The sequence below is a fragment of the Scyliorhinus canicula genome, chromosome 8 (assembly GCF_902713615.1).
Source record: "Scyliorhinus canicula chromosome 8, sScyCan1.1, whole genome shotgun sequence".
NCBI classification, from domain to species: Eukaryota; Metazoa; Chordata; class Chondrichthyes; order Carcharhiniformes; family Scyliorhinidae; genus Scyliorhinus; species Scyliorhinus canicula.
This window is the reverse complement of record NC_052153.1, coordinates 47,428,166-47,452,637: the sequence shown is the minus strand read 5'-3', so window position 1 is coordinate 47,452,637 and position 24,472 is coordinate 47,428,166. Positions and strand designations below refer to the sequence as shown.

General features: G+C 48.9%; 1 protein-coding gene across 1 annotated transcript; it reads left to right on the top strand.

Moving 5' to 3' along the window:
• The first annotated feature begins 13,579 nt into the window (after positions 1-13,579).
• LOC119969982 (trypsin inhibitor ClTI-1-like) lies at positions 13,580-23,877 on the top strand. Its single transcript, XM_038803951.1, has 4 exons — positions 13,580-13,734; positions 21,180-21,214; positions 21,323-21,438; positions 23,643-23,877. The coding sequence occupies exons 1-4, from the start codon at positions 13,680-13,682 to the stop codon at positions 23,707-23,709; spliced, it is 273 nt and encodes a 90-aa protein (XP_038659879.1). The 5' UTR covers positions 13,580-13,679; the 3' UTR covers positions 23,710-23,877.
• The last annotated feature ends 595 nt before the right edge of the window (positions 23,878-24,472 follow it).

Below are 24,472 nucleotides of genomic sequence, written 5' to 3'. Positions count from 1 at the left end.
CCCCTCCCCAAACCCAAACCTCTCCAACACCTCCCACAAGTACTCCCACTCAACCACTATCTCCGCCTCCCCTTCCACAGCCGGCATCATAATGACATTGAGGAGCCTTCGCACATTTGTGTTCAGCTGCCTTCCCTTCACAAACCCCGTCTGGTCCTCATGTATGACCCCCGGCACACAATCCTCTATTCTAGTGGACAGGATCTTTGCCAGCAGCTTAGCGTCGGCGTTCAGCAGCAAAATCGGCCTATATGATCCACACTGCAGAGGGTCCTTGTCCCGCTTCAGGATCAAGGAAGTCAGCGCCCGTGACATAGTTGGGGACAGAGCCCCCCTCCCCCCTTGCCTCGTTAAAGGTCCGGACCAACAGGGGGCCCAACAGGTCCAAATACTTTTTATAGAATTCAGCCGGAAACCTGTCCGGCCCAGGCGCCTTCCCCGACTGCATGCTCCCTATCCCTTTGACCACCTCCTCCAACTCAATCGGCGCCCCTAGTCCCTCCACCTGTTCCTCTTCCACCCTCGGGAATCGCAACTTGTCCAGGAAGCGCCCCATTCCACCCTCCTCCACCGGGGGTTCAGACCGGTACAGTTCCCCATAGAAGTCCCTGAAGACCCCATTGACATCTACCCCCCTCCGCACCACCTTCCCAGCTCTATCCATCACTCCCCCAATCTCCCTGGCCGCGTCTCGCTTCCGGAGCTGGTGTGCCAGCATCCTGCTCGCCTTCTCCCCATACTCATACACCGCCCCCTGTGCTTTCCTCCACTGGGCTTCCGCCTTTCTGGTCGTCAGTAGGTCAAATCTGGCCTGTCGGCTATGCCTCTCCCCCAGCAACCCCTCCTCTGGGTCCTCCGCATATCTCCTATCCACCTGCACCATCTCCCCTATCAGTCTTTCCCTTTCCCTCTGCTCCCCCCTCTCCCCATGGGTTCGGATGGAGATCAATTCCCCCCTCATCACCGCCTTCAATGCCTCCCAGACCGTCCCCACTCGGACCTCCCCGTTATCATTGGCCTCGAGGTATCTCTCAATACACCCCTGGACCCTCCTGGCCACCTCCTCATCTGCCAGCAGCCCCACCTCCATGCGCCAGAGCGGACGTTGGTCCCTCTCTTCCCCCAGCCCGAGGTCCATCCAGTGCGGGGCATGATCCGAAATGGCAATGGCAGAGTATTCAACATCCTCCACCCTCGAAACCAGCCCCTGCTCAGGACAAAAAAATCAATCCTCGAGTAGGCCTTATGTACTTGGGAGAAAAACGAGTATTCCCTGGCCCTTGGCCTCGCAAACCTCCAAGGGTCCATCCCCCCAATCTGGTCCATAAATCCCCTCAGCACCTTAGCCGCCGCCGTCCTCCTACCCGTCCGGGACTTGGATCGATCCAATGGGGGATCCAGTACCGTGTTAAAGTCTCCCCCCCCCCCCATGATCAGGACCCCCACCTCCAGGTCCGGAATGCGGCTCAACATACGCCCCATATACCCCGCATCGTCCCAATTTGGGGCATAAACATTCACCAACACCACCCGCTCCCCCTGCAGCTTGCCACTCACCATCACGTACCTCCCGCCACTGTCAGCCACCACCTTCAATGCCTCAAACGACACCTTCTTCCCCACCAGGATCGCCACCCCCCTTACTCTTCTCGTCCAGCCCTGAGTGGAATACTTGGCCCACCCACCCCTTTCTCAGCCGGACCTGGTCCGCCACCTTCAGGTGTGTCTCCTGGAGCATGGCCACATCCGCCTTCAGTCCCTTCAGGTGCGCAACTACTCGGGCCCTTTTGACCGGCCCATTCAGCCCCCTCACATTCCAGGTTATCAGCCGGATCCGAGGGCTCCCTGCCCCCTTCCCCTGCCGATTAGCCATACCACATCCCTTGCCCACCCCCGGCCAGCGTCCCATGCTCTGCCAGTTTCCCATGGTGGCAACTCCCCCCCTCCAGCACCCCCTGCATCCTCCAGCTCCTTCCTGACCATTTCAGCAGCAACCCGGTACCCCCCCCCCCCCCCCCCCCCCCCCCCCCCCCCCCCCCCCAAAGGCTAGGACCCCTCCTAACCGCGCCCCCCCTCTACAGCACTCCCGTGAGCCAGCTATCTTCTGCTGACCCCGGCGGCTCCCGCCCTACTTTCGGCTCCTCCCAACATGGGACTGCCCCTCCTCCATAGTGCCTATCAACCAGTCCACCCTCCCCCGCTCCTGCGCGGGAAAAGAAAACCCGCCCCCTCCCTCTCCCAGCGCGGGAACCCCGCAGAAAGCCCGCGCTTTTGCCCTGCCGGGCCCCGCCTCCTCCAGGGCCACTCCCATTGTCAGTCCACTCCTCCAGCTCCCCAAACACCCCGTTTACCCCTCAGTCCAAACCCGTCCACCCAACTCCTGCTAGAAAACCCATAAAGAAAACACCCGTACGATATCACCCCACCCACCCTCCGGCCACCCCACATCTTACCCTAAACCCCACAAATACACCTACAGTATAAATAAATACAGTATTCTACAGCGTCCCCCATCCGGGGGACCCTCAGTTTGAGTCCAGTTTCTCGGCTTGCACGAAGGCCCACGCCTCCTCCGGGGACTCAAAATAGTGGTGTCGATCCTTATAGGTGACCCACAGACGCGCCGGCTGCAGCATTCCAAACTTCACCTTCCGTCTGTGGAGCACCGCCTTTGTCCGGTTAAACCCGGCCCTCCGTCTCGCCACCTCTGCACTCCAGTCCTGGAAGATCCACACCTCCGTGTTCTCCCATTTGCTGCTCCGCTCCTTCTTGGCCCATCGGAGCATACCCTCACGATCCACGAACCGGTGGGACCTCACCAACACCGCCCGCGGCGGCTCGTTCGGCTTGGGCCTCCTAGCCAGAATTCTGTGGGCCCCCTCCAACTCCAGGGGCCCCTGGAAGGACCCAGCCCCCATCAACGAGTTTAGCATCATCACCACATAGGCCGCTAGGTCCGACCCCTCCAGCCCCTCCGTGAGGCCCAGGATCTGTAAATTCTTCCTCCTCGACCGTTTGTCCAGCTCCTCGAACCGCTCCTGCCATCTTTTATGGAGGGCCTCGTGCACCTCCACCTTCCCCACCACGGCCACGACCTCGTCCTCCCTTTCGGCGGCCTGCTGCTGCAGCTCCCGGATCGCAGCCCCCTGGGCTGTCTGGGTCTCCATCAGTTCCCTGTTGGTTACCTTGATGGACTCCAGCAGCTCCACCTTCAGCTCCTGGAAGCAGCGCAGCAGAGTCGTCTGCTGCTCTTGGACCCACTTCTTCAGCTCCTCGAAGCTTTCGCCGGCCGCCATTTTGTTTTTCAGGTCCCGATTTTTTCTGGGTGTTTTTTCCGTCGATTTTCTCCCTGCCCCGCTCCTGGTCCGGACCATGGGACCACTGGGGCGACTCCTGGCCTCTTCCCCCGTCGGGATTTGCCTCCTCAGCTCCGTTGGGGGCCTTTAAAAAAGCCCCGAAGTCCGTTAATCGCGGGATCGCCGAACGTGCGGCTCAACTGCGCATTGCCGCCACCGGAAGTCCTAAGCTCATAACCTTGATTTACATTTCACTGTAATACTGAGGCAGCACTGCACTGTTAGAAGTGTTGTGATGTTTAACTGCCTTCTCTAGTGAACATAAAACATTTCATGGAAAAATTTCAAAGACAAACAGCATGTCCTGTATGATATTTATCAATCAAACCCTGGTCACTTTGCTGTCTTTTGAGAGAATGTTGTGTGCAAATTGACTCTCGTGTTTCCATCATTCCAATATTAACGATGCTTCCAAAGTACTCTGATGGCAGTGAAAGGGGGTTAGTTCGGGTGCCCTGATATCAGGAAAGGTGTTGTGCTCTTACTTCCTATTTTTCCTCTCTCTCTCCCCTCAAGATATATTTATTTGATTTAATCAGCAACAATCCACTGGATCAATGAACTGATTTATTTTTCTCCTTACACCTGCAGCTGCAGACATGACTGAAAATTCTGTCCAGGTAAATTAAAAACATTTCCACTTTCGATTTCAGCAATGCTTTGGTATGTATAATTCTGGAGTTACGAACCTCTGCAAGTCATTCTCTTCTTTGTTCTAGCCGCTCTGCGGGAGGACCCAGACAAATCTGAAATGCCCCAGCAAATATGAACCAGTATGTGGAACTGATGGGGTGACATATCACAATGAATGCTCCCTCTGCCTCAAAATCAGGTACAAATGGGCCTGGATTTGTCAGTGTAATCTGGCTGGACAAAGTATAGATTGGGACAGGAATGCTTCACACGATATGAATCCTGGCAGCTCATTGAACCCATCAGAAATTCAGCCAGGGTCTTGGAGACTGCATTATGATGGCAGACTATTTTGCTAAACAAACATCTAAAACAGATCATTAGACCCTTTATTTAATTCCTGTTTGTGAGACATTGCTGTGCAAAAATTAGCCGCCATTGTTCCCTACGTTATAATAATGGTGATGTGACCATCAATTCACACGAAACCAGGAGTAGAAGTAAACTGTGGCTTTAATCAACTAGAACAGTGCCTGCCTGCGACTGGTCTGTTACTGAGAGTCGCCTACAGGGCCACTGCTCTTTATACCTCCCCTCAAGGGGTGGAGTCAGGGGCGGAGCCCACACAGGCCCCAGCATGCTACATTGTAGGTAATACCATACAATAGTCCATAGGTGGAGCCCACATGGGCAACAGCGTGATACAGATAAGCATATGGTGGATTGTTACAGCAATACATTCACCACAAATGGCTACATTTTAGAAGTTCCCCATTAGCTGTAAAGTACTTTGGGCCCCCTGAAGTTTATGCCACTGCCAAGGGACATCTTCTCATTGTGAGCACAGAGCACAGTGTAATGCTATCTATGAAGTCTTGAAGTCCTCTCATGTATTTGCCAGTAAACTGGAACGAGCCCAAAGCGTCGCAGCAGAAGTGGCGACTAGGGGATTTTCACAGTAACTTCATTGCAGTGTTAATGTAAGCCTCGTGGTGACACTAACAAAGATTATTATTATTTATGTCTGGCTGACTTTCACCCTTTGCAGACAAATGGCCCGGGGGGGATGCACTGAGGCTATACAAGCTGGGGCTCCTCGAGGAGATTCCCTGCAGCAGTGATGCCTGCCCCAGAAGAAGAGGAGTTAGTTGGTGAGGATGGAGAGCCAGCCGCCTAACAGGCCAAGAAGAAGGAGGTGGGAAAGAGGCGCCACATAAGGCCTCATGTGTACCAGCAGTATCTGTCATTTGAGGACTTGCCAGACCAGGGCTGGAGGAAGAGGACACTGCCTTATGGGGCCCCAGTGTTGAGGACTATAGTGGAGGAGGTGTTGTTGTTTATGCTTACTGATTGTGGTCTATGGGTCAGATTGTCGAGGATCCAGTTGCAGAGGGAGGAGCCAAGTCCTAGGTTTTGGAGCTTTGATATGAGCTTGGCTGGGATTATGGTGTTGAAGGCGGAGCTGTAGTCAATGAATAGGAGTTTGACATAGGTGTCCTTGAGGTCGAGATGCACCAGGGATGAGTGTAGGGCCAGGGAGATGGCATCTGCTGTGGACCAGTTGTAGCGGTATGCGAATTGCAGTGGATCAAGGCATTCTGGGAGAAGGAGTTGATGTGTCTCATGACCAACCTCTCAAAGCACTTCATAATTATAGATGTCAAGGCCACGAAACGGTAGTCATTGAGGCACGTTGCCTGGTTGCTCTTTGGCACCGGTATGATAGTGGTCTTGTTGAAGCAGGTGGAAACCTCGGAACAGAGTAGGGAGAGGTTAAAGATGTCCGAAAACAGACCCACCAGTTGGTCCGCATAGGATCTGAGTGCACAACTAGGGGCTCCATCAGGACCCATTGCTTTCCATGGGTTAATTTCCGAGACGGCCAATCTAACTTCGGAGTGTGTGACGGTACGTATGGGTGTCTCTGAGTCTATTGGGGAAGTTGACATCGGTTCATTGGCATCCTGCTCAAAATGCATTGGGTTCATCAGGGAGGGGTGTTCTGTTGCTGGAGATTCTAATCAGCTTTGCTTTGTAGCCTGTTATGTTGTTTAAGCCATGCCACAACTGACGAGAGTTTGTGTTGTAAGTCTGGGACTCTAGCTTAGTCTGGTATTTCCCCTTGGCATCTCTGATGGCTTTGCAGAGATCGTACCTAGATTTCTTGTATAGGTCAGGGTCAACTGCCTTGAATGCCTCAGACCTGTTCTTCAGTAGGGGGTGGATCTCCCGATTAAACAATGGTTTCAGGTTGGGGAACGCGCATGCCACCTTCTTTGGCATGCAGTCCTCAGCACACTTAATAATAATAATAAATAAATAATCTTTATTGTCACAAATAGGCTTACATTGTAATGAAGTTACTGTGAAAAGCCCAAGTCTGTGACAGGGGTGGTATACTTGTTTAAATTGGCCGCCACACTCTTGAATATGGACCAGTCCACTGACTCCAAGCAGTCGTGTAGGAGCTCTTCTGTTGCCCCGGATCAGCACTGCATGACCTTCTTAACCGGATTCCTCCTGCTTAAGTTTCAGCTTGTATTCCGGGTGAAGGTGCACCGTAATGTGGTCTGATTTTCCGAAATGTGGTCAGGGGATGGAGTGGTAGGCGCCCTTGATGGTTGTGCAGTAGTGGTCAATGATGTTAGGGCCCCTGGAAGAACAGGGGATGAGTTGATGGAAATTTGGCAGCACACTCTCGAGGTTGGCCTGGTGGAAGTCCCCGGCCACGATGAACAAGAACTCCGGGTATTCCGTTTCCAGGTTGTTTACAGCGATGTACAATTCATCAAGCACCTTCTTCATTTCCACCTGGGGTGAGATGCAGACTGCCATGATAATGGCAGAAGTGAGAACCGGTGGACGGTGGTGCGGGCGGCACTTCACGGTCAGGTATTCCAGGTCTGAGGAGCAGCAGTTACCAGGGTCTCTACCCTTCGCCTTGCCCGAGGACGCCTTGTGGTCCATCCAGTGAATTGAGAAGCTATCAGGTTGCATGGCACAGTCCGGTGAGGCAGGAATGAGCTATGTCTCTGTGAAACAGAGCACACAGCAGTCTCTCACTTCCCTCTGAGAGGTAAGTTTAGTGTTAAGCTCCTCCAGCTTGTTTTCAATCACTTGGATGTTTGCTAGGAGTAGCTGTGGAGAGGAGACTTGCAACCACGTTGCTGTTGACCAGCATGTTTCCCTCATTTCCTTGGTCGGCAGCTGCTTCTGGGTGGTCCCAAGATCTGATGAGATGTCTGACCTTGTGGAAAGTAAGTGATTGCACCTGGCGATGTCCTGGGCTCCGTTTGGGATTTTTAAGTTGCCAGGGGGGCAGGTTTGCGATCCGGTTGGGTCCTGGGGTTCCGTGCGGTCGGGTCTTCCTTTTGGTATGTTCAGGCCCTTGCGTGGGGTCTTCTCTGCTTTGGGGATGATTATGTTGTATTTGGATCGCTAGCAGGGTCTTTCTGGGTCAGGTCCGGCCGGGTCAGGTCAGGCTGGATCATGTGGTCGGATCTAGCACCGGTGGTTGGATCGGGCGCTCCTGGGATCTGGACTCTAGTTCGTCCTGATCCGGCATCCACGTCAATATTCTTCCTTTCTTTCTTCAGGTGAGTCTGGGTGCTGAGTGGGCCTCTCTGGCTCAGGTTGGGCCGGGTCATGTGGCTGGATGACGGGTCTAGTTGCCAGGTCAGGCATTTTCCATGCGAGGTCGGGGTCAGGATTCTCTGTTGGGCCTCTCCCGCTTCCAGTTCAAGGTTGGGATCAGCTCACCTTTCGAGTCCTGCCGGGTGGTTGGGCCGGGTCATGTGGGTTGATCCTCGGAAGTCAGAGAACCTCCAGACCTGAAAGTAAATGTAAAAAAACATGGTTAGTGATTATATAAGTGTTATAATTAAGTTTTAAACGGTTAGAACTTTTAGCAAGGGCAAGGGAAGTGAGGTGTAGGAAGAGGATCTGTTTGGAAGAGCTCGCAGAGAGTCACCACGTTCCGGCGCCATCTTGAATCTTAATATGTTGCTAGATTTAACAAATTCACTTCCACAACAAAGGCACGATGGGATTTGAATTTTGGGAGATAAAGGTGTGATAGGTTTTGAGTCAGTAGAAAGGGGGAGCGGGCAGAAAAAGCAAAAGGAGAGGTTTGTGATTAGTTGGAAGGCAGAAGAGATTAAAGGTTTTGTGGTGCAAGAGTCAAAGAAATTGGTGATGGATACAGTAAAGAAGCAAAAGATGTGTCCAGATGAGGCCTGAATGGAACATCGAGGGATAAAGGAAGAAATGAATCAACATTGAACCATCAAAAAGAAGAACAAAATGGAAGCAGAGGTTATCATCTATAATTGTTGAACTCAATGTTGATTCCAGAAGGTTGTAGAGCAGTGGTGGACAACCTGCAGCCCAGGGGTCACATGCAGCCCATCTGGGTTCTTAGTGTGGCCCACAAGACATTCTGTTGACCGTTGCGCACGCGCAGGATTGCCACATTCCACTGATTTCCATCCGTGTAGTTTTTTCCTCCTGGTATGACTGAAGTGATACACACATAAAGCAAGGGCACGTGAAGTGAGGTGCGTGCTGATCGCACACATTGACTGTCAGAGCTGCGTGCTTCCTCTGCGTCCAGTGTTTATATTTATTTTGTTTTTATCATTTGATAGTTCTATTAATATATAAATGGTTGAGCATTTTCTGTAACTCAATATCAAATATTTTGCATGTATTAAATGTATTGAATCTTAATCATGGGGTGATGGTAAATAAACAGCCCGATTTCAATCTTGCTGCTTAATGAGGTGAAGGAGGGCCACTCATGTGGCCCACTCACTAGCCTAAATTGCCCATCGCTGCTGCAGAGTACCAAATCGAAAGATGAATTGCTGTTCCTCAAGCCAGAGTCTTGGAACATTGCAGCAGGTCGAGGACAGAAAGGTCAGAGTGGAAGCAAGGTGGAAATTTGAACTGACAAGCAACACGCTTGATATATTTTCCCTGGAATACTGACGAGGTTGGAGTCCAGAAGATCCCAAACTTTATTGTTTATGTAGCCGCCTCCTGGATCTACCTGCTGTCTGCACACCCCAACTAGCAGACAGGTTTAATATCTTAATCCCTTTAATAACCAAGCAAATTTAACAAGCTCAAAAGTATAATGAACGCATACAAGTTATGATGCGGAGATGCCGGCGTTGGACTGGGGTGGGCACAGTAAGAAGTCCTAAAAGACCAGGTTAACCTGGCACACAGGCAGCACCAGCAGTGTGAGCAGCCAGGAGCCTGTGAGTAGCAGCAAAGACAGACTGAAGCAATGAGGGTCTGAGCCAGGCCATCGCTATCCCGACGGTAACACCCCAAATCCAGGGACCTGGCACCAAGACACTATCCGCTACTTCCCCCGGCCCAGGCAGCCATCCCTCAGCAAGCCCAACTCTTTCAACGGGGTTTCAGTGTTTTTTTAGGCTCCTGCTAATTCCCCTCCGCAATCATGGTGCCCACCTCGTTTGTGAATACTTGTAGTATTTCACACTCGCGAGACGTTGTCTGAGAGGAGCGGAGTGGAGCGGAAGGGTGGAGCATGCTGTGTCCAACCCGCCAATCACATGCATGCAAATGTCGGTTTTGCATGTTCTTGCTGGCACGGGGCACCAATCTCGCTTTCGTGGCGAGGGAGGGACTGGAGCATGGCGCCTAAACCGTTACCCGGGCGCAGACCTCAATTTTGGCCGGATGCCAGATTCTCCACCCGATCACGGTTCACGTTTGCGGCTTCGCAAGGTGGAGAATTCAGCCCACTGAATTCAGCCCCTTCCCAGAGCAGACTAAAACAAACTCTGCAAATCCTTTTATACTGCAAAATTGCCACTCATCTGCCACTACGACCCTTATCCAATATTTGTCACCTTCAGACAATTTTAAGACCATAAGACGTAGGAGCAAAAGTAGGCCATTTGGCCCATCACGTCTGCTCTGCCATGCAATCAGATCATGGCTGATCTGATATAATCCTCCAAATCCGCCTTGTCCCCATAACCCTTGATTCTCTCACTGATTAAGAATATGTCTATCTCAGCCTTGAATATACTCGATGACCCAGCCTCTTCGGTAAGGAGTTCCACTGATTCATTACCCTCTGAGAGAAGAAATTCCTCCTCAATTATTCCAATGGCCACCCATCCCCCGCAAAATTCCACGTTCAAAACACAGCAATACATATTCTGTTCTGCACTAAGATCTATTTACATATCTTTGACCCACATTGCATGAGCTACATAGCACTTTGAATTTCAACTACTCATTTCATTAAATTTCATGCTGCGGCCTACATCTACAAAGTCTAACATTATAATCTACGACATCCTGCAGTCCTCTAGTTCTAATTTATGTTTAAAAATTGAATATTTCAGGTTTTCCAATCCCATTCCCGCCTCCATTTGGAGACAAAAGTCTGGACCATTGTGCATAAAACAGACTTACACTAAACTTTTATAAATCACTGATTAGGTCCCAGTATTGTGTCCAATTCTGGGCACCAGACTTTAGAAAGAATGTTAAGAGGAAGCAGAAGAGATTTACTAGAATAATACCAGTTGTGAGGAACTTCAGTTACATGGAAGGATTAGGGAAACTGAGGCTGGTCTCTGAGAGCAGAGGAAACTAAGGGAGATTTAATCGTGGTATTAAAAGGCATAATTGGTTTTGAGAGAGTAAATAACAAGGAACGAGGTGGATCAGCAAGCAGAGTTAGTAACCAGATGAAACAGATTTAAGGGGCGGGATTCTCCGACCCCCCCGCTGGGCCGGAGAATCTCCGGGGGGGGTGCCGTGAATCACGCCCCGCCGCCCCGATGCCGGCTGCCAGATTCTGCGGCACCAGTTTTGCAGCGGGGGCAGGAATTGCGCCGCGCTGGTCGGGGGCCATTGGCAGCGCCCCCCCCCCCCCCCCCCCCCCCCCCGCGATTCTCCGGCACGCGATGGGCCGAGTGGCCGCCCGTTTTCGGCGGGTCCCACCGGCGTAAAATACACTAGGTCCGTACCGGAGGGACCTGGCTCTGCATGCGACCTGCAGAGTCCTCAAGGGGGGCGGGGGGGGGGGGGGGGAGATCTGGCCTTGGGGGGGCCCCCACGGTGGCCTGGTCTGCGATCGGGGCCCTCCGATCCACGGGCAGGCCTGTGCCGTGGGGGCACTCTTTCCTTCTGCGCCAGCCGGTGTAACGGTCCGCCATGGCCGGCGCGGAGAGGAACCCCCCTGCACATGCTCTGGGATGACACCAGCACATGTTGGCACTCCCGCGCATGCGCCAACTCGCGCCAGCCGGCAGAGGCCCTTCTGTGCCGGTTGGCGTGGTGCCAAGCCCTTTGGCGCCGGCTGGCGTGGCACCAACCCCACCAGCCTAGCCCCTGAAGATGCGGAGGATTCCGCACCTTCCGGGCGGCCCGACGCCGGAGTGGTTCACGCTACTCCTCGGCGCCAATACGGCCCGCTCTGCCGGGTAGGGGAGAATCCCGCCCAAGGTGTTTGGCAAAGGAGACAGAAACAAGATGAGAAGAAATTTTATACATGGTGAATTATTATGATATGGAACACACTGCTTGAAAGCAAGCAGTCTCAGTAATCTCTTTCAAAGAGAAATTGGATAGATCCCAAATAGCGTACCTCCTGTGGCTGAAGAAATCCTCGTAGAGACACAGTGTGGCTTTAGACCTATCAGAGGAATCTCTGACATGGTCTTGGTTACCAGACAAATCCAAGAAAAATGTCAAGAGCAACACCAGGAACTCTTCGTCACATTCATCAACCTGGCCAAAACATTTGACTGACTCAGTAAATTGCAAGGCTCTGTAGATTGTGCTCCAGGGATTTGGATGTGCAAGAAGCTTCATCACAATCCTAAAACAGCTTCATGATGATATGACTGTAACTGTCTTGCGTGAGAGATCTGAAACAGTCCCTTTCAAAGTCCAGACCAATGTCAGGCAAGTCTGTGTGATAGCCCCCATGCCATTCACAATCTACTTGACAGTGACTATTCACATCATTAAAGATCAACTGCCCTCTGGTGTGAGTATTAAATACCATCTAGAGGTTCTTTAACCTCAGTTGCCTCCATGCCAAAACTAATCTGACCACCATACACATTCATGATCAACAATTTGCAGATGACTGAAGTGTCATTGCCCACTCTACACCATATTTGTAAGTTATTTTCGACCTCTTTGATTTCTTCATGTAAGAGATTTAGCCAGCCCCTAAATGTTGACAAAACAAAACTCATATATTAACCCACATCTGATCAGCCAAATATTCTACCCCCCATATATGTTGAAGGAGAGACTCTGGAACATGTTGGGCATTCCCATACTTTGGCAGTCATGTCTCTCAAAAGGCCACCATTGGTGCGTAGATCCAAAACCGGATCAGCTGCGCTAGCTTAGCTTTCTGCAAACTATAGCAGTGAGTGTTTGACAACAGGGTGCTTTGCAAAGTCCTGGTGTATAGAGCAGTTGTCACTGCATTCCTGTACTACAGTGAGACCTGGACTATGTATCTGGGACACACCAGCAAGACCTCAGACGCATTCTCCAGATTAAATAGAAGGACCATTGAACAAACTAGCCCCCCCTCCCCACCCCCACCCCCCCCCCCCCTCCCTTGAAGCCAGACCCACATGCATTGAGGCAAATTTCCTGTAAAATCAGTTTTGATATCCTGGACGATGTCCCGATGGCCAAAAAGCACCTCCCCACCAGGTCCTGTATTCTCGACATTCAAATGACCAACGTCTCAGGGGAGGACAAAGGAAATGCTACAATGACACTCTGAAGTGCTCCTTGATAACGGCAGCATTGACATTAATGACCGAGAGGAGTTTGTCCCTTAATGCCTTAGTGATGAGGCAGAGAGGTGGCAGAGAAGGAAAGAAAAGGAAGGAAACTGTGAACTCCGAATCCCACAGGCTCATTGGATGTTCTGCCCCCATGCCCAAAGATTGGTGGGTGAAGAATCCGTCTGTTCAGCCTCGTGAAGATCCGTGGCAGAAACACGAAGCCCTGAGTACACGTCATCCTCGAATCGAGGGACAAGTTGATCAATTGATGGGTACTTTTTAGTGAGAAACTTTGCAGGCTATGAGGAAAGGGTGAGGGAGTGGAACCAATTAGTAGTTTTTTCAAAGGGCTGACACAGGCACAGTGGGCTAAATGGCCTATTTCCGTCTTTAACTTTATATTTCTATGATACTACTTAATAATCCAAACTGCAATTAATCACATCTGGATTCCCAATTAGCCTTTTGTGGCTTGTGGCTAACATACTGGCAACCCTGGTTTATACACAAGGACACAGTTAGTTGTCATTATTTGCTACATTCAGCGTTAGGGCATAACAAAGAGTTCACTGTACTCTAGCGAAGCGATGGTATCCGTGGGTGACCATCAGTCGACCGCGTCCTTGCAGGTTCATCTTGTGTTGTTCAACACTGTACCACTTGTTCCAGCATATTACTGTTATCTGTTGCCTCACACATAACACTCAGCCATCCTCACTCTATATTTGCCTCCTGCACGATTCGCATTGCCCAATGAGTCACTGAGCAGCCTTCCCTTTATATAGACCAGCTCTGTGTTGTACGGTGTAATATTGAGAGACAAGTGTCAGTACGAAACGAAAGCTGCAAGCTACTGACTCAGGGCTTGTGCTGCTGGAGAATGAAACCATGCTCAGCTTTTGCTCTTCTTTTCGTGTATTTTCTCTGCACTGATGGTAAGTTCTTCTTCATTTTTAAAATTTGTTCATGGGATGTAGACGTCGCTGGCTGGGCCAGCATTTATTGCCCATCCCTGAGGGTAATTAAGAGGTAACCACATTGCTGTGGATCTGGAGTCACATGTAGGCCAGACCAGGTAAAGATGACAGACTTCCTTCCCTAAAGCACATGAGTGAACCAGATGGGTTTTTACGACAATCGACAATGGTTTTATGGTCCCCTTTTACACTTTTAATCCCAGATTTGTTTTTATTGAATTCAAATTTCACCATTTGCCATGGGTGTGGGATTCGAACCCCAATGCCCAGAGAATGATTCTGGGTCTCTGGATTACTAGTCCAGCGACAATTCCACTACGCCAATGCCTCTCACTTGACCCACAATGTCGCTGTCTATAGTCATGGACTTTCATACCTCCCATCACCTGATTTTATTTATTACCATTTTAAGTTAAATAATCTCTAAGCAACTAATGAATTGGACTCAGATCATTCCGCTGGGCCTCACACTTTCAGATCTAGATTCTGACTCGAATGGAGACTGATGTTTGAAGTTTTGAAAATGGAGTCCGTGAATACCATACAAGTCAACAAGACAGTTATTAACTATGTTCCGGAATGAGATAAATCAATTTTGGGCATTAGGGGAGTTAAGGGAAATGGCGAAAGAGCAGGAAGGTGGTTCAGCCATATGATATCATTGAATGGCAGCTCAATCCTGCAAGTCATAAGGCCTTCCTGTTCCTATACCTTAATCTACTTCAGATCATATTTATACTACCCACTGGGTCAAAAGATGTCCCTTGAACTACCTGGATAAGTAAGTGCAGTATTGCATTTTGGTACGAAAAATGAGATCCCCACATTGCTTGGAAAATATGGGGGTAGATAGAGAGGCAAAGGGACCTGTGAGTGTAAATATACAGATCACTTGAAGTCATGGTACAAGTCAACAGAGGTACAGCAAAACCAAATGAAACGTGAGTTTATTTCCAGAGAGTTATAACTGAAAAGTAGGGAATTTATGCTAAATTTGTAATAAAACTTGGTTAGACTACACAGTTCTGGTCACCATATTCTAAAAAGGATATCGAGGCACTGGACAGGGTGCAAAGGCGATTCATGAGAGGATGATATCGGAATTCATGGGTGTACAAATCAGGAAAGACTTGCCAGGCTGGATCGCTTTGCCATTGAACAAAGAAGGCTGAGGGGTGACCTAATAAAGGTCTTTAAAATTCTGAAAGGTTTTGAGAGAGTGGATACAGAGAATGTTTCCTCCTGTGGGGAAGATGAAAATCGCTTATTGTCACAAGTAGGCTTCAATGAAGTTACTGTGAAAAGCCCCTAGTCACCACATTCCGGCCCCTGCTCGGGGAGGCTGGTACGGGAATTGAACCGTGCTGCTGGCCTGCCTTGGTCTGCTTTAAAAGCCAGCGATTTAGCCCAGTGAGCTAAATCAGCCCCCAGGTATTCCTTTGAGTATCAAAAGTTATGGCTACAAGAGCAGGTCAGAGGCTGACATTGATGGAACCAGATCCATCAATGAAGGCCATCAATATAAGATAGTCACTAAGAAACCTAATAGGAAATTAAGAAGAAACCTCTTCATCCAGAGAATGGTGAGAATGTGGAACTTGCTGCTCCAGGGATATTTACAGGAATAGTATCGATGCATTTAAGCTAACACTACATAGGTGTATGAGGGAGAAAGGAATACAGGGTTATAGATGAGGAATGATGGGAGGAGGTTCGAGTTGCACATTAATGTCAGCATTGACTGGTTGGGCTGAACAATGTGTCTCTGTGCTGTATAACCTAGCTCATTCCTGAAGAGCCCAGCTCGAATATTAAGATTATGCTTCCTTATTCTTGATGCCCCAACAGAGGAAATGATTTCTCTGCATTTACCCAAATAAATCATTTAATATTTTAAGCACTTTAATCATATCCCCCCTCAACTTTTGATACTCAAAGGAATACCAGTAAAAATTGTGCGACCTTCTCTCATGACTTTAATACTCTAAGCCCCAATATTGTTCAAGTGAATCTGTGCTACACTTCCTCCAAGGCCAATTTATCCTTCTTCAGGTATTATGCCCAGAACTGGATGCAGCACTCCAGGTGAGGTCTGACCGGAGCTCTGTACAGCTTCAATGTTAGTTTACTTTAGCTTTTTAGAAAGAAAACAAAATCAAGGAACCAAAGGAATTTGCGGCAGACCAGGTGGAGTATCACTGCCCAAAAGTTACCTCAAAGGTCTGGCTCCAAGGTAAAGTGTCACTGTGAACTGGGGTAGAGTTGGTGACGTGGTTAGTTAGTGGGACAGCAACGCTGTTAAGCTTGTTCTTGCGAGATGGTGACATAAGCTTGTTCTTGCGAGATGGTGACATGGACAGGGGTGTATTTATCATCCATACAGAGTCAGCCATGTAGTGTGATACAGGAGTTGCATTTGGGTCAGACAGAGAATGGATGGCAAGTTCCCTTTTCCTGAAAGACATTACTGAAGGAAATCCTCCAGTAACATTTCCACCTCCAACAGCTAAACTGACATCGCAACCAGTGAAGGAGCCAATTTTTGAGCAACTGCTCAATGTTTCTAGTTAATAGTCAAGAAAGTAGATGTTTGACAGTGAACCTCAGTCCCATGGGGTGCATGTCCTGTGTCATGTGGGAAACTCAAAATGTTTGTCATGGTCTGAACATCTACACGTGCAGGAAGCCTCACCAAGAGTAGCTTGAACTCCGGGTTTCAGAGTTTGAGCAGTGGCAGGAGTCACTACGGTGCATGGATTGCAGCACCACCATCCCAAGTGCAATTCGGAATGGGCAATAATTTCTGGCCTTGCCAGTGATGCCCACATCCCATGAAAGAATAAGTGCCAGAGACACCTTGGAACCTGGGAGTCCAACTCCTGGGAGGTGGCCTCACAGGTAAATAAGATGGTCAAGAAGGCATACAGAAAACTTTATTTGTGTTCTTTCATGGGATATCAGTGGCAAAGCCAACAATTGTTCCCCATCCCTAATTACCTTTGAGGAGATGGTGCTGAGCAGTTTTCCTAAACTGCTGCAGTCCATCTGCTGTAGGTACACTCACAGAGCTGTTAGAGATGGCTTTTCAGGATTTTCAGCCTGCAACAGTGAAGGATGGTGATATAATTCCAGCTCAGGATGGTGTGTATTTTGGAGGGGTACTCGCAGCTGGCATCTTCGGCATTGTCCTTCTAGGTGGGAGAGGTAAATTTGGAAGGTGCTGCCGAAGGAGGCTTGGCGAGTCGCTGCAGTACATCTTGCATATGGTACACACAGCTGTACCGCGGTGGAGGGACTGAATATTTAAATTGGTGGATGGGGTGCCAATCAAGCGGGCTGCTTTGGCCTGAATGGTGCTGAGTTTTTTGAGTGTTGTTGAAGCTGCACTTATCCAGGCAAGTATTCCAACCTTATGTCTCATGGATGGTGGGCAAACTTTAGCTAGTCAGGAGGTGAGTTACACATTGCAGAATTCCCAGCCTCTGACCTGCTCTTGTAGCCATAATATTTATATGGCAGGTTTAGTTTAGGTTCTGGTCACTGGTAACACATAAGATGTTGATAGTGGGGGATTCAACAATGGCAATGCCATTGGATCTCAAGGGGAGGTGGCTAGATTCTCTCCTGTTGGGAATGATCACTGCCTGGCACTTGTATGGCCCGAATATCACTTGCCACTTCTCACCCAAGCCTGAATACTGTCCAGGTATTGCTGAATATGGACATGGACTTCTTCAGTATCTGAGGAGTTAGTAAACATTGTGCAATGGCACTGAACATTGTGCAATCATCAGCAAACATCCCCATTTCTGACCTTGTGAAGGTCATTGATGATGGATGCGGCCAGAACACTGCCCTAAGGAATTCCTGCAACAGTGTCCTGTGGCTGAGATGATTGGCCTCCAACCACCACAACCATCACCCTTTGTGTTCGGTATGACTCCAACCAGTGGAGAGATTTCCCTCTGATTGCATTGACTTCAGTTTTGCAAGAGCTCCTTGAAGCCACACTCAGTGAAATGCTGCCCTGACGTTACTCTCACTTCTCCTTTTGAGTTCAGCTCTTTTGTCCATGTGTGGGCCAAGGCAGTAATGAAGCCAAGAGCTGAGTGGACCTGGCGGAATCCAGACTGAACATCAGAGAGCAGGCTATTGCTGTGTAAGTGCTGCTTGAACCTTCTGTCACTTTGATGATCGAGAGTAGATTGATGGGGTGGCAATTGGCCAGATTGAATCTGTTCTGCTTTTTGTGGATAGGACATACCTGGGCAATTATTCACATGGTTGGGTAGATGCCAGTGTTGCAGCTGTATTGAAACAGCTTGTGGTTGAATACAATTCTGCTGCAGATGGTCCATAGGGCCTCATGGATGCAGTTTTGAGTGGCTAGATCTGTTTGAATCCATGCTGTTTAACACAGTGGCAGTGCCATACAGCATTCAGTCCTCATTATAAAGATGGGGCTTTGATTTCATTCTCATTATCTGGTGGCCATTCCTATCAATGCTGTCATGGATGGATGCATTTGTGATAGATTGATTGGTGATGTCTAACTTCACTGAAGTGTTGATGTAAGCCTATTTGTGACAATAAAGGTGATTATTATTGTAGGTTTGTCCCTTTCTTGTTCCCTTTTTACCTGCTGCAGATCTAGTCTAGCATATATGTCCTTCAGGACTCAGCCAGCTGGGTCAGTCGTGGTGCTGAGCCACTCTTGATGATGATCATTGAAGTCCAGAGTATATACTATAGCCTTTATAAAAGCAAATTACTGCGGATACTGGAATCTGAAACCAAAGAGAAAATGCTGGAAAATCTCAGCAGGTCTGGCAGCATTTGTAGGGAGAGGAAAGAGCTAACGTTTCAAGTCCAGGTGACTTGATAAAGGGTCATATATACTATACCCTTGCTGCCTTTGTCTTTATTAGCTGAGTTAAAATAGAGGAGTAAGGAAGTTATGTATAAAACAGTAGTCAGGCCACAGCTGGAGTGCTGTGTGCAGTCCTGGCTACCACTCTGGAAGAAAGATGTAAGTGAACAAGAGAGGGGAAAGGGAAAGGGGAGATTTCTAAAGGATGCCGCCTGGGTTGATGAATTTTGGTTACGGGAAAGATTGAATAAACTAGTGTTGTTTTCTTTGGAGCAGAGGAGGCTGAAGAGGGGACCTGATTGAAATGTCTAAGATTATGAGGGGGTCTAGTTGGAGTGGATAGGAAGGCCCTTTGCTTGAGGGGTCCATAACCAGGGGGCATAGATTTAGTGTATGAGATAGAAGGTTTAGAGGAAATATTTTCACCCAGAGTGTGATGGGGATCTGCAACTCACTGCCTGAAAGGGTGGTAAGATGAGAAACCCCATAGCATTCACAAAGTGCTTGGACTTGCATTCAAAGTGCCATACACTGCAAGGCTAGAACTGGAATGTGGGATTAGGCTGATAGCACCTAGTCAGACACCATGGACAAATTGTCCATTCACATAACCAACGTATATTATAATATATTCAATAGACAGTCGCTCTCACAAACTGAACGGATGTAGATCCCAGGCTTCCATTAGACCATAAGACCTAGGAGCAGAATTAGGCCACTCGGCCCATCGAGTCTGCTCTGCTATTCACTCATGGCTGGCCTAGGTACTGTGGGCTCTTCAATTTCCTATCTCTGTTTTTAAAAATTGCTTTGTGAAATGCACTGGACTTTGGAGTACACCCATCGCTAGACAGAAGGAGCTCTGCTCAGCCACATAGTGGGTGCAAGTATTTCCTGCTCACTTTTAAAAAAAAGGAAAATCGTGCAGATGCAATAAATCTGAAATAAAAACAGGGAACATTGGAAAAGCTCAACAGCATCTGTGGAGAGAGAAACTGAGTTCATGTTGAATGTGTGTCTTCTTCGGAACTCAGTTCTTCAGTTCTGAAGTAGAGACAGATTCAACTTGAAACGTGCTCCTCCCTCCGCAGGTGCCGCCAGCCCAGCTGAGTTTTTCCAGCAATGTCTTTTTATTAATTTTGTGGTAACGAGTTTGGGTTCACAGGTTTTGGCACAGCCTGCTGCTATTGTTGTGAAATTGTGGCTAGTGCCCAGTAACTATCCTCTCAGGCAGAGACACAGGGCCCAGTTGATTGACCTCTTTGACCCTAACGTAAATTAATGAATGGAGTGGAGTGGGGTTGACATGAAAGGCAATGATGGTCTCCATCCCTTGTCCTCTTTGAGGTGGTGCTGTATGATGCAGTGCATTCACCAGCAGTCACAAGGAATATTTGGGAATCCCTTGTGTCCAGTGTTTCCAGTGAGTTTGGGAGAGGGTAAAGGGGGAAGGAGTTGAGGGGAAAGCTGGACAGGTTCAGATTTAATCAATCAATCCATTGCAGAACACTTAATGTGTCGTAGGGAAACTGCTGAATAATTGAAACTTGGTAGTATTTCCATTTTACTTGCATGTATTTCCCCATATCCCTCGCCTAATAAAAGTTTATGGGCGGGATTCTCCGATCCTGGGGCTAAGTGTTGATGCCGTCGTAAACGCCGGAGTGTTTTACGACGGCATCATCTGGCCACTAAGATCAGTGATCCTGCGCTGCACAGGGGGCCAGGATGGCATTGGAACGCTTCACGCAGCTCCAGCTGCTGGTACGGGCGCCGCGAGTTCGCAAATGCGCGTGGGTTGCCGTCTCCGCACCGGCCCCGGCGAAACATGAAGCGGCGTCGCGGGATCCCCCCCCCCGGCGATTCTCCGATCCACCGCAGTGTCGGAGAATCCTGCCCTTTTTATCTCGGTCTTGAAAGTTTCAATTATCCAAGCATTCACTCCTTTTGCCGGGGGGGGGGGGGGGGGGGGGGGGGGGGGGGGGGGGGGGGGGGATGGGAGAATTCTAGACCTGCAATCATAGAATCAAAGAACGTTTACGGTACGGAAAAAGGCCACTTGGCTCATCATGTCTGTGCCTTTGCACCTACAGGTTCGATTCTGACTTTGGTAACTTTCTGTGCGGAGTCGGCATGTTCTCCCCGTGTGCGCCTGGGTTTCCTCCGGGTGCTCCGGTTTCCTCCCACAGTCCAAAGATGTGCAGGTTAGCTGGGTTGGCCTTGCTAATTGCCCCTTAGGGTGGAGTTGGAGGAATAGGGTGGGGGATTGGGCCTAGGCAGAGTGGTCTTTCGAAGGGTCTGTGCAGACTCGATGGGGCGAATGGCCTCCTTCTGCACTGCAGGGATTCTTTGATTCTCTGATTCTATATCCTTGGTGTGAAAAGTTGAACTCAAAGGTTGACAGATGTAACCTTCCAATCCAAACTCTAAAATAGCCTCCCATGAAGTTGCCAGAGCTGGGAGTTGAGTTTATTTTCCCAATGCGTTGTTCCCACACACAATGGTGATCTTCCCTCCGTGTTTTGTCTTCCAGCTACTGAATACACATTTTCTGATGAAGCCACTGAGGTGAGTTGTGACCGGTTTACTTTCTCGTGCATATGTACCTCTCATTTTCTTTTCCACTTTTGCTTCAGAGCTTTGTGTGACTACAAGTGACTGTGTTCTCTGTTTCAGCCCATTTGTGATCAGCTAAGAGAGCTGTTCCAAACATGCCCAAAGAGCTATATCCCCGTCTGTGGAACCGATGGGATCACCTATGATAATGAATGCCATCTCTGCAATGCAGTTCAGTAAGTTTCACCTTATGGACAAGAGATATCTGCTGCTTGGAAATGTAGAATGCTGCTTTATCTAAAAGATGGGAACTTCTTTTTCAAGACTACTGTGTCTAGAGGGCATCATCCTTGCTGCCACCTTAGCTTGTGCAGATTTAGTGACCACAGAGGAATCCACAACGAGAGGCGAAAAGAAACTTGTTTTTTATTAATAAACAACTATTTACACCATACACATCAGGTCCCAACCGAGCCGAGCTTTTGGGCCGAGCTTTTATTGCCAGAGTCCATGGGCTGGATTCTCCGCTCCCCGACGCCAAAATCCCATTCGGGGATGGGGCGGAGAATCCGTTTTGGTGCCGAAATCGGAAGCGGCACCAGTTTTCAAATTCTCCGCCCCCCCCCCCCCCCCCCCCCCCCCCAACCACCCCTCCGATAATCGGCGTACTCATGAAGTACACCGCGCCGAGTATCCACCACCTCAGGCCATTGCCTGAGGCCCGCCCCACGATGCTCCGTTGCCGACCGGCCGAATTCCCGACGGTGTGGGACTCATGTGATCTCAAAGTCTGGGATCCTTGCGTGGCGGCTGCGGACTCAGTCCAGGGTCGCCACAGTCGGGGGAGGACCGATTGGCGGGTAGGGGCTGGGGGCAATGTGGGCGGGCAGTCCGGGGAGAACAAGCGGTTGATGCAGGGCACTATTTTGCCGGGCCAGGTCCGCGGGCTGAGTCCGCCATGGAGCACCGCCGTGCACATGCGCGGCCTCTGACCCGGAAGTGCTGGGGGCCATATCGGCAGCTAGAGCTGCGAGCTCTATGACGACTGCCTGCTAGCCCCCCGCAAAATGGTGAATCTGTGGCCTTTTGATGCCAGCTTTCCTGGCGTAAATGACCACAGTTTTCATGACGCCGTGGGGATTAGTCCCAAAAAGGAGAATCCAGCCCCATTACTCCGCTAATGGGCCCCCGTTCCTCAACAGGGAAGCTTGTATTCTACGAGACTTACGGGGAGGATAATTGGTCCATCCCTGTAGGTCTCTGCAGGTTAGAACAGTAGAGTAATGAAAATAGGTAATGAAAATAGCGATCAGTAACTTTACTTACATGTAATGAGCTACACAGGATGATGGGGCCGTAAGTACAAAAGATAGACATTACCACAATCCTTTGGGGAGAAGGGGACTATGTATTCAGGATTCCTGATCCTTTGTTCTGTTTTTGCTACTCCTGGAGTATGTTGTGGAGGGATTTGAACACAAAGGTACTGCCCTTCCCCATTAGAACAGTTTATTGTACAGACCTAGCTCCACATTGCATTCCAATGACCAGGGAATAATTTACGCTGGCCAATCTGTGCACTGTGATCAATTTCTACCCTATATGGACATAATTCTAGTTTGTTTCTTCCGGATTGTTCAACAGTTTCAGCCACTACGGTGTCGGTGCAGTGAAACAATTCAATATTACACACACTGCAATTGAATGTTTTCCCAACCTGACTTGTGCATCCTCTCCCCTCACCAGAAGGCAGTTATGCCTTTAACCACCTGGGTCCCACACCCTGAAAGTTCCTTCCTACACCCCTTAACTCCTTCTCTTCCCTTAAAATCGGAGACAGTGACCATATTTCAAAGGTACTTCATTGCCCCAACGAGCTTTGAGACACCCTGAGATGGGGAAAGACAATTTTTTTTCTCCTTTTAAACCTACCTCTTTCACTTAACTTTCAGTAAGACTGCAATGACTTGGAAATGCTTTCATTTTTTTTCCAAACACGCTATGAATTATATCTCAGATAAGGTGCCGTACCTACAATGAGGCTTTCTGCAATTCTTGAGGAGAGGTCCAGAACAGTTTGAGGTGTTAACACTAATGGTTGGGTGAAGGTTGAACAAGTGGTTGGAACTGGAAGGAAGCACGGTTCTTGGAGGGCTCTAAGGCTGAAGAAGGTTGCAGAGATAAGGAAGCGCGAGGCTTTGGAAGAATTGGAACATGAGGATGAGAATTTTAAAATGGCGGCAATGCTGGGCCAGGGGCCAATGTATGTAGGCCAATGAGCAGAGGAGTGACTGGCGAACAGGATTCTGTCAGAGTTAGGATACTTGTAACTATCTACTTCCATATCATTAGTGTCAGACTCAAACATTATACATTACCAACAATAATCCTGTTTTAAGATTTTGATCTCATCCTAACCTTTGCTCTCTTTATGTTTCAGAAAAGGTAAACCTGATATCATGATTCAGAAGTTTGGACCGTGTGGAAATATGCGTCGAGATGACTGATGAGACACCGATGAACCACATTGAAAATCATTACTGTCACTGTAATTAGTCACTTGTAATTAAGAGCTGCACATTCCTGAAAATGGAAATGATCAAACCATTTGACTGTTGGGATTGCTATCTTTAGGATTGTTAAATCCATTAAAAGCTTTTTTGTATGTAAACATAGATACCATGAATTATTCATCTTAGCGACATGAACTTCAGCCATTTCATCAACAACACGCATTTCTAGCACTTCAACTTTGAAGCTCATTGAGATGTTTTATTCAAAGGCAAAATCAGACAAATAAATTGACAGTGAGTTGAAGCTGGAGACGTTAGCATTGTTGGTCAAAGAGATAGATTATAAAGAGCATTTTAAAGGAAATAAGCGAGTTGGAGAAGCAGAGAGATTGAAGGAGGATGTTACAGAAGTCAGAAAATGAGGGATGCATAAGAGGCTAGAGCAGGAGGAATGTAGAGTTCCTGGACGGCTGAAGGACTAGAGGAGATTTCAAAAGTGGGGAGAAGTGAAGTCACGGAAGGATTTGAACACAAGAATGAAAATTGAAATTCCAAGGTGTTGGTAGACCGGGAGGCAATGTAAATTAACAAGCACAGATGTAATGGGTGAGTGGAATTGGTGCAAGTTAGTATATGGGCAGCAGGGCTTTTGAATGAACTCAAGTTTAAGGACATGAGAAGGGAGAATTGCCAGGGGAGTTCTGGGATAGTCAAGTCTGGATGAGGGTCTCGGCAGTTGATGGGCTGAGGCAGGGCA

Bases quoted from the DNA above. Each gene is read 5' to 3' on its own strand.
- LOC119969982 (XM_038803951.1), top strand. From the start codon at position 13,680: ATGAAACCATGCTCAGCTTTTGCTCTTCTTTTCGTGTATTTTCTCTGC. The intron at 13,735-21,179 runs GTAAGTTCTTCT...TTTGTCTTCCAG, and splicing joins GTATTTTCTCTGCACTGATG to CTACTGAATACACATTTTCT. The intron at 21,439-23,642 runs GTAAGTTTCACC...TTTATGTTTCAG, and splicing joins CATCTCTGCAATGCAGTTCA to AAAAGGTAAACCTGATATCA.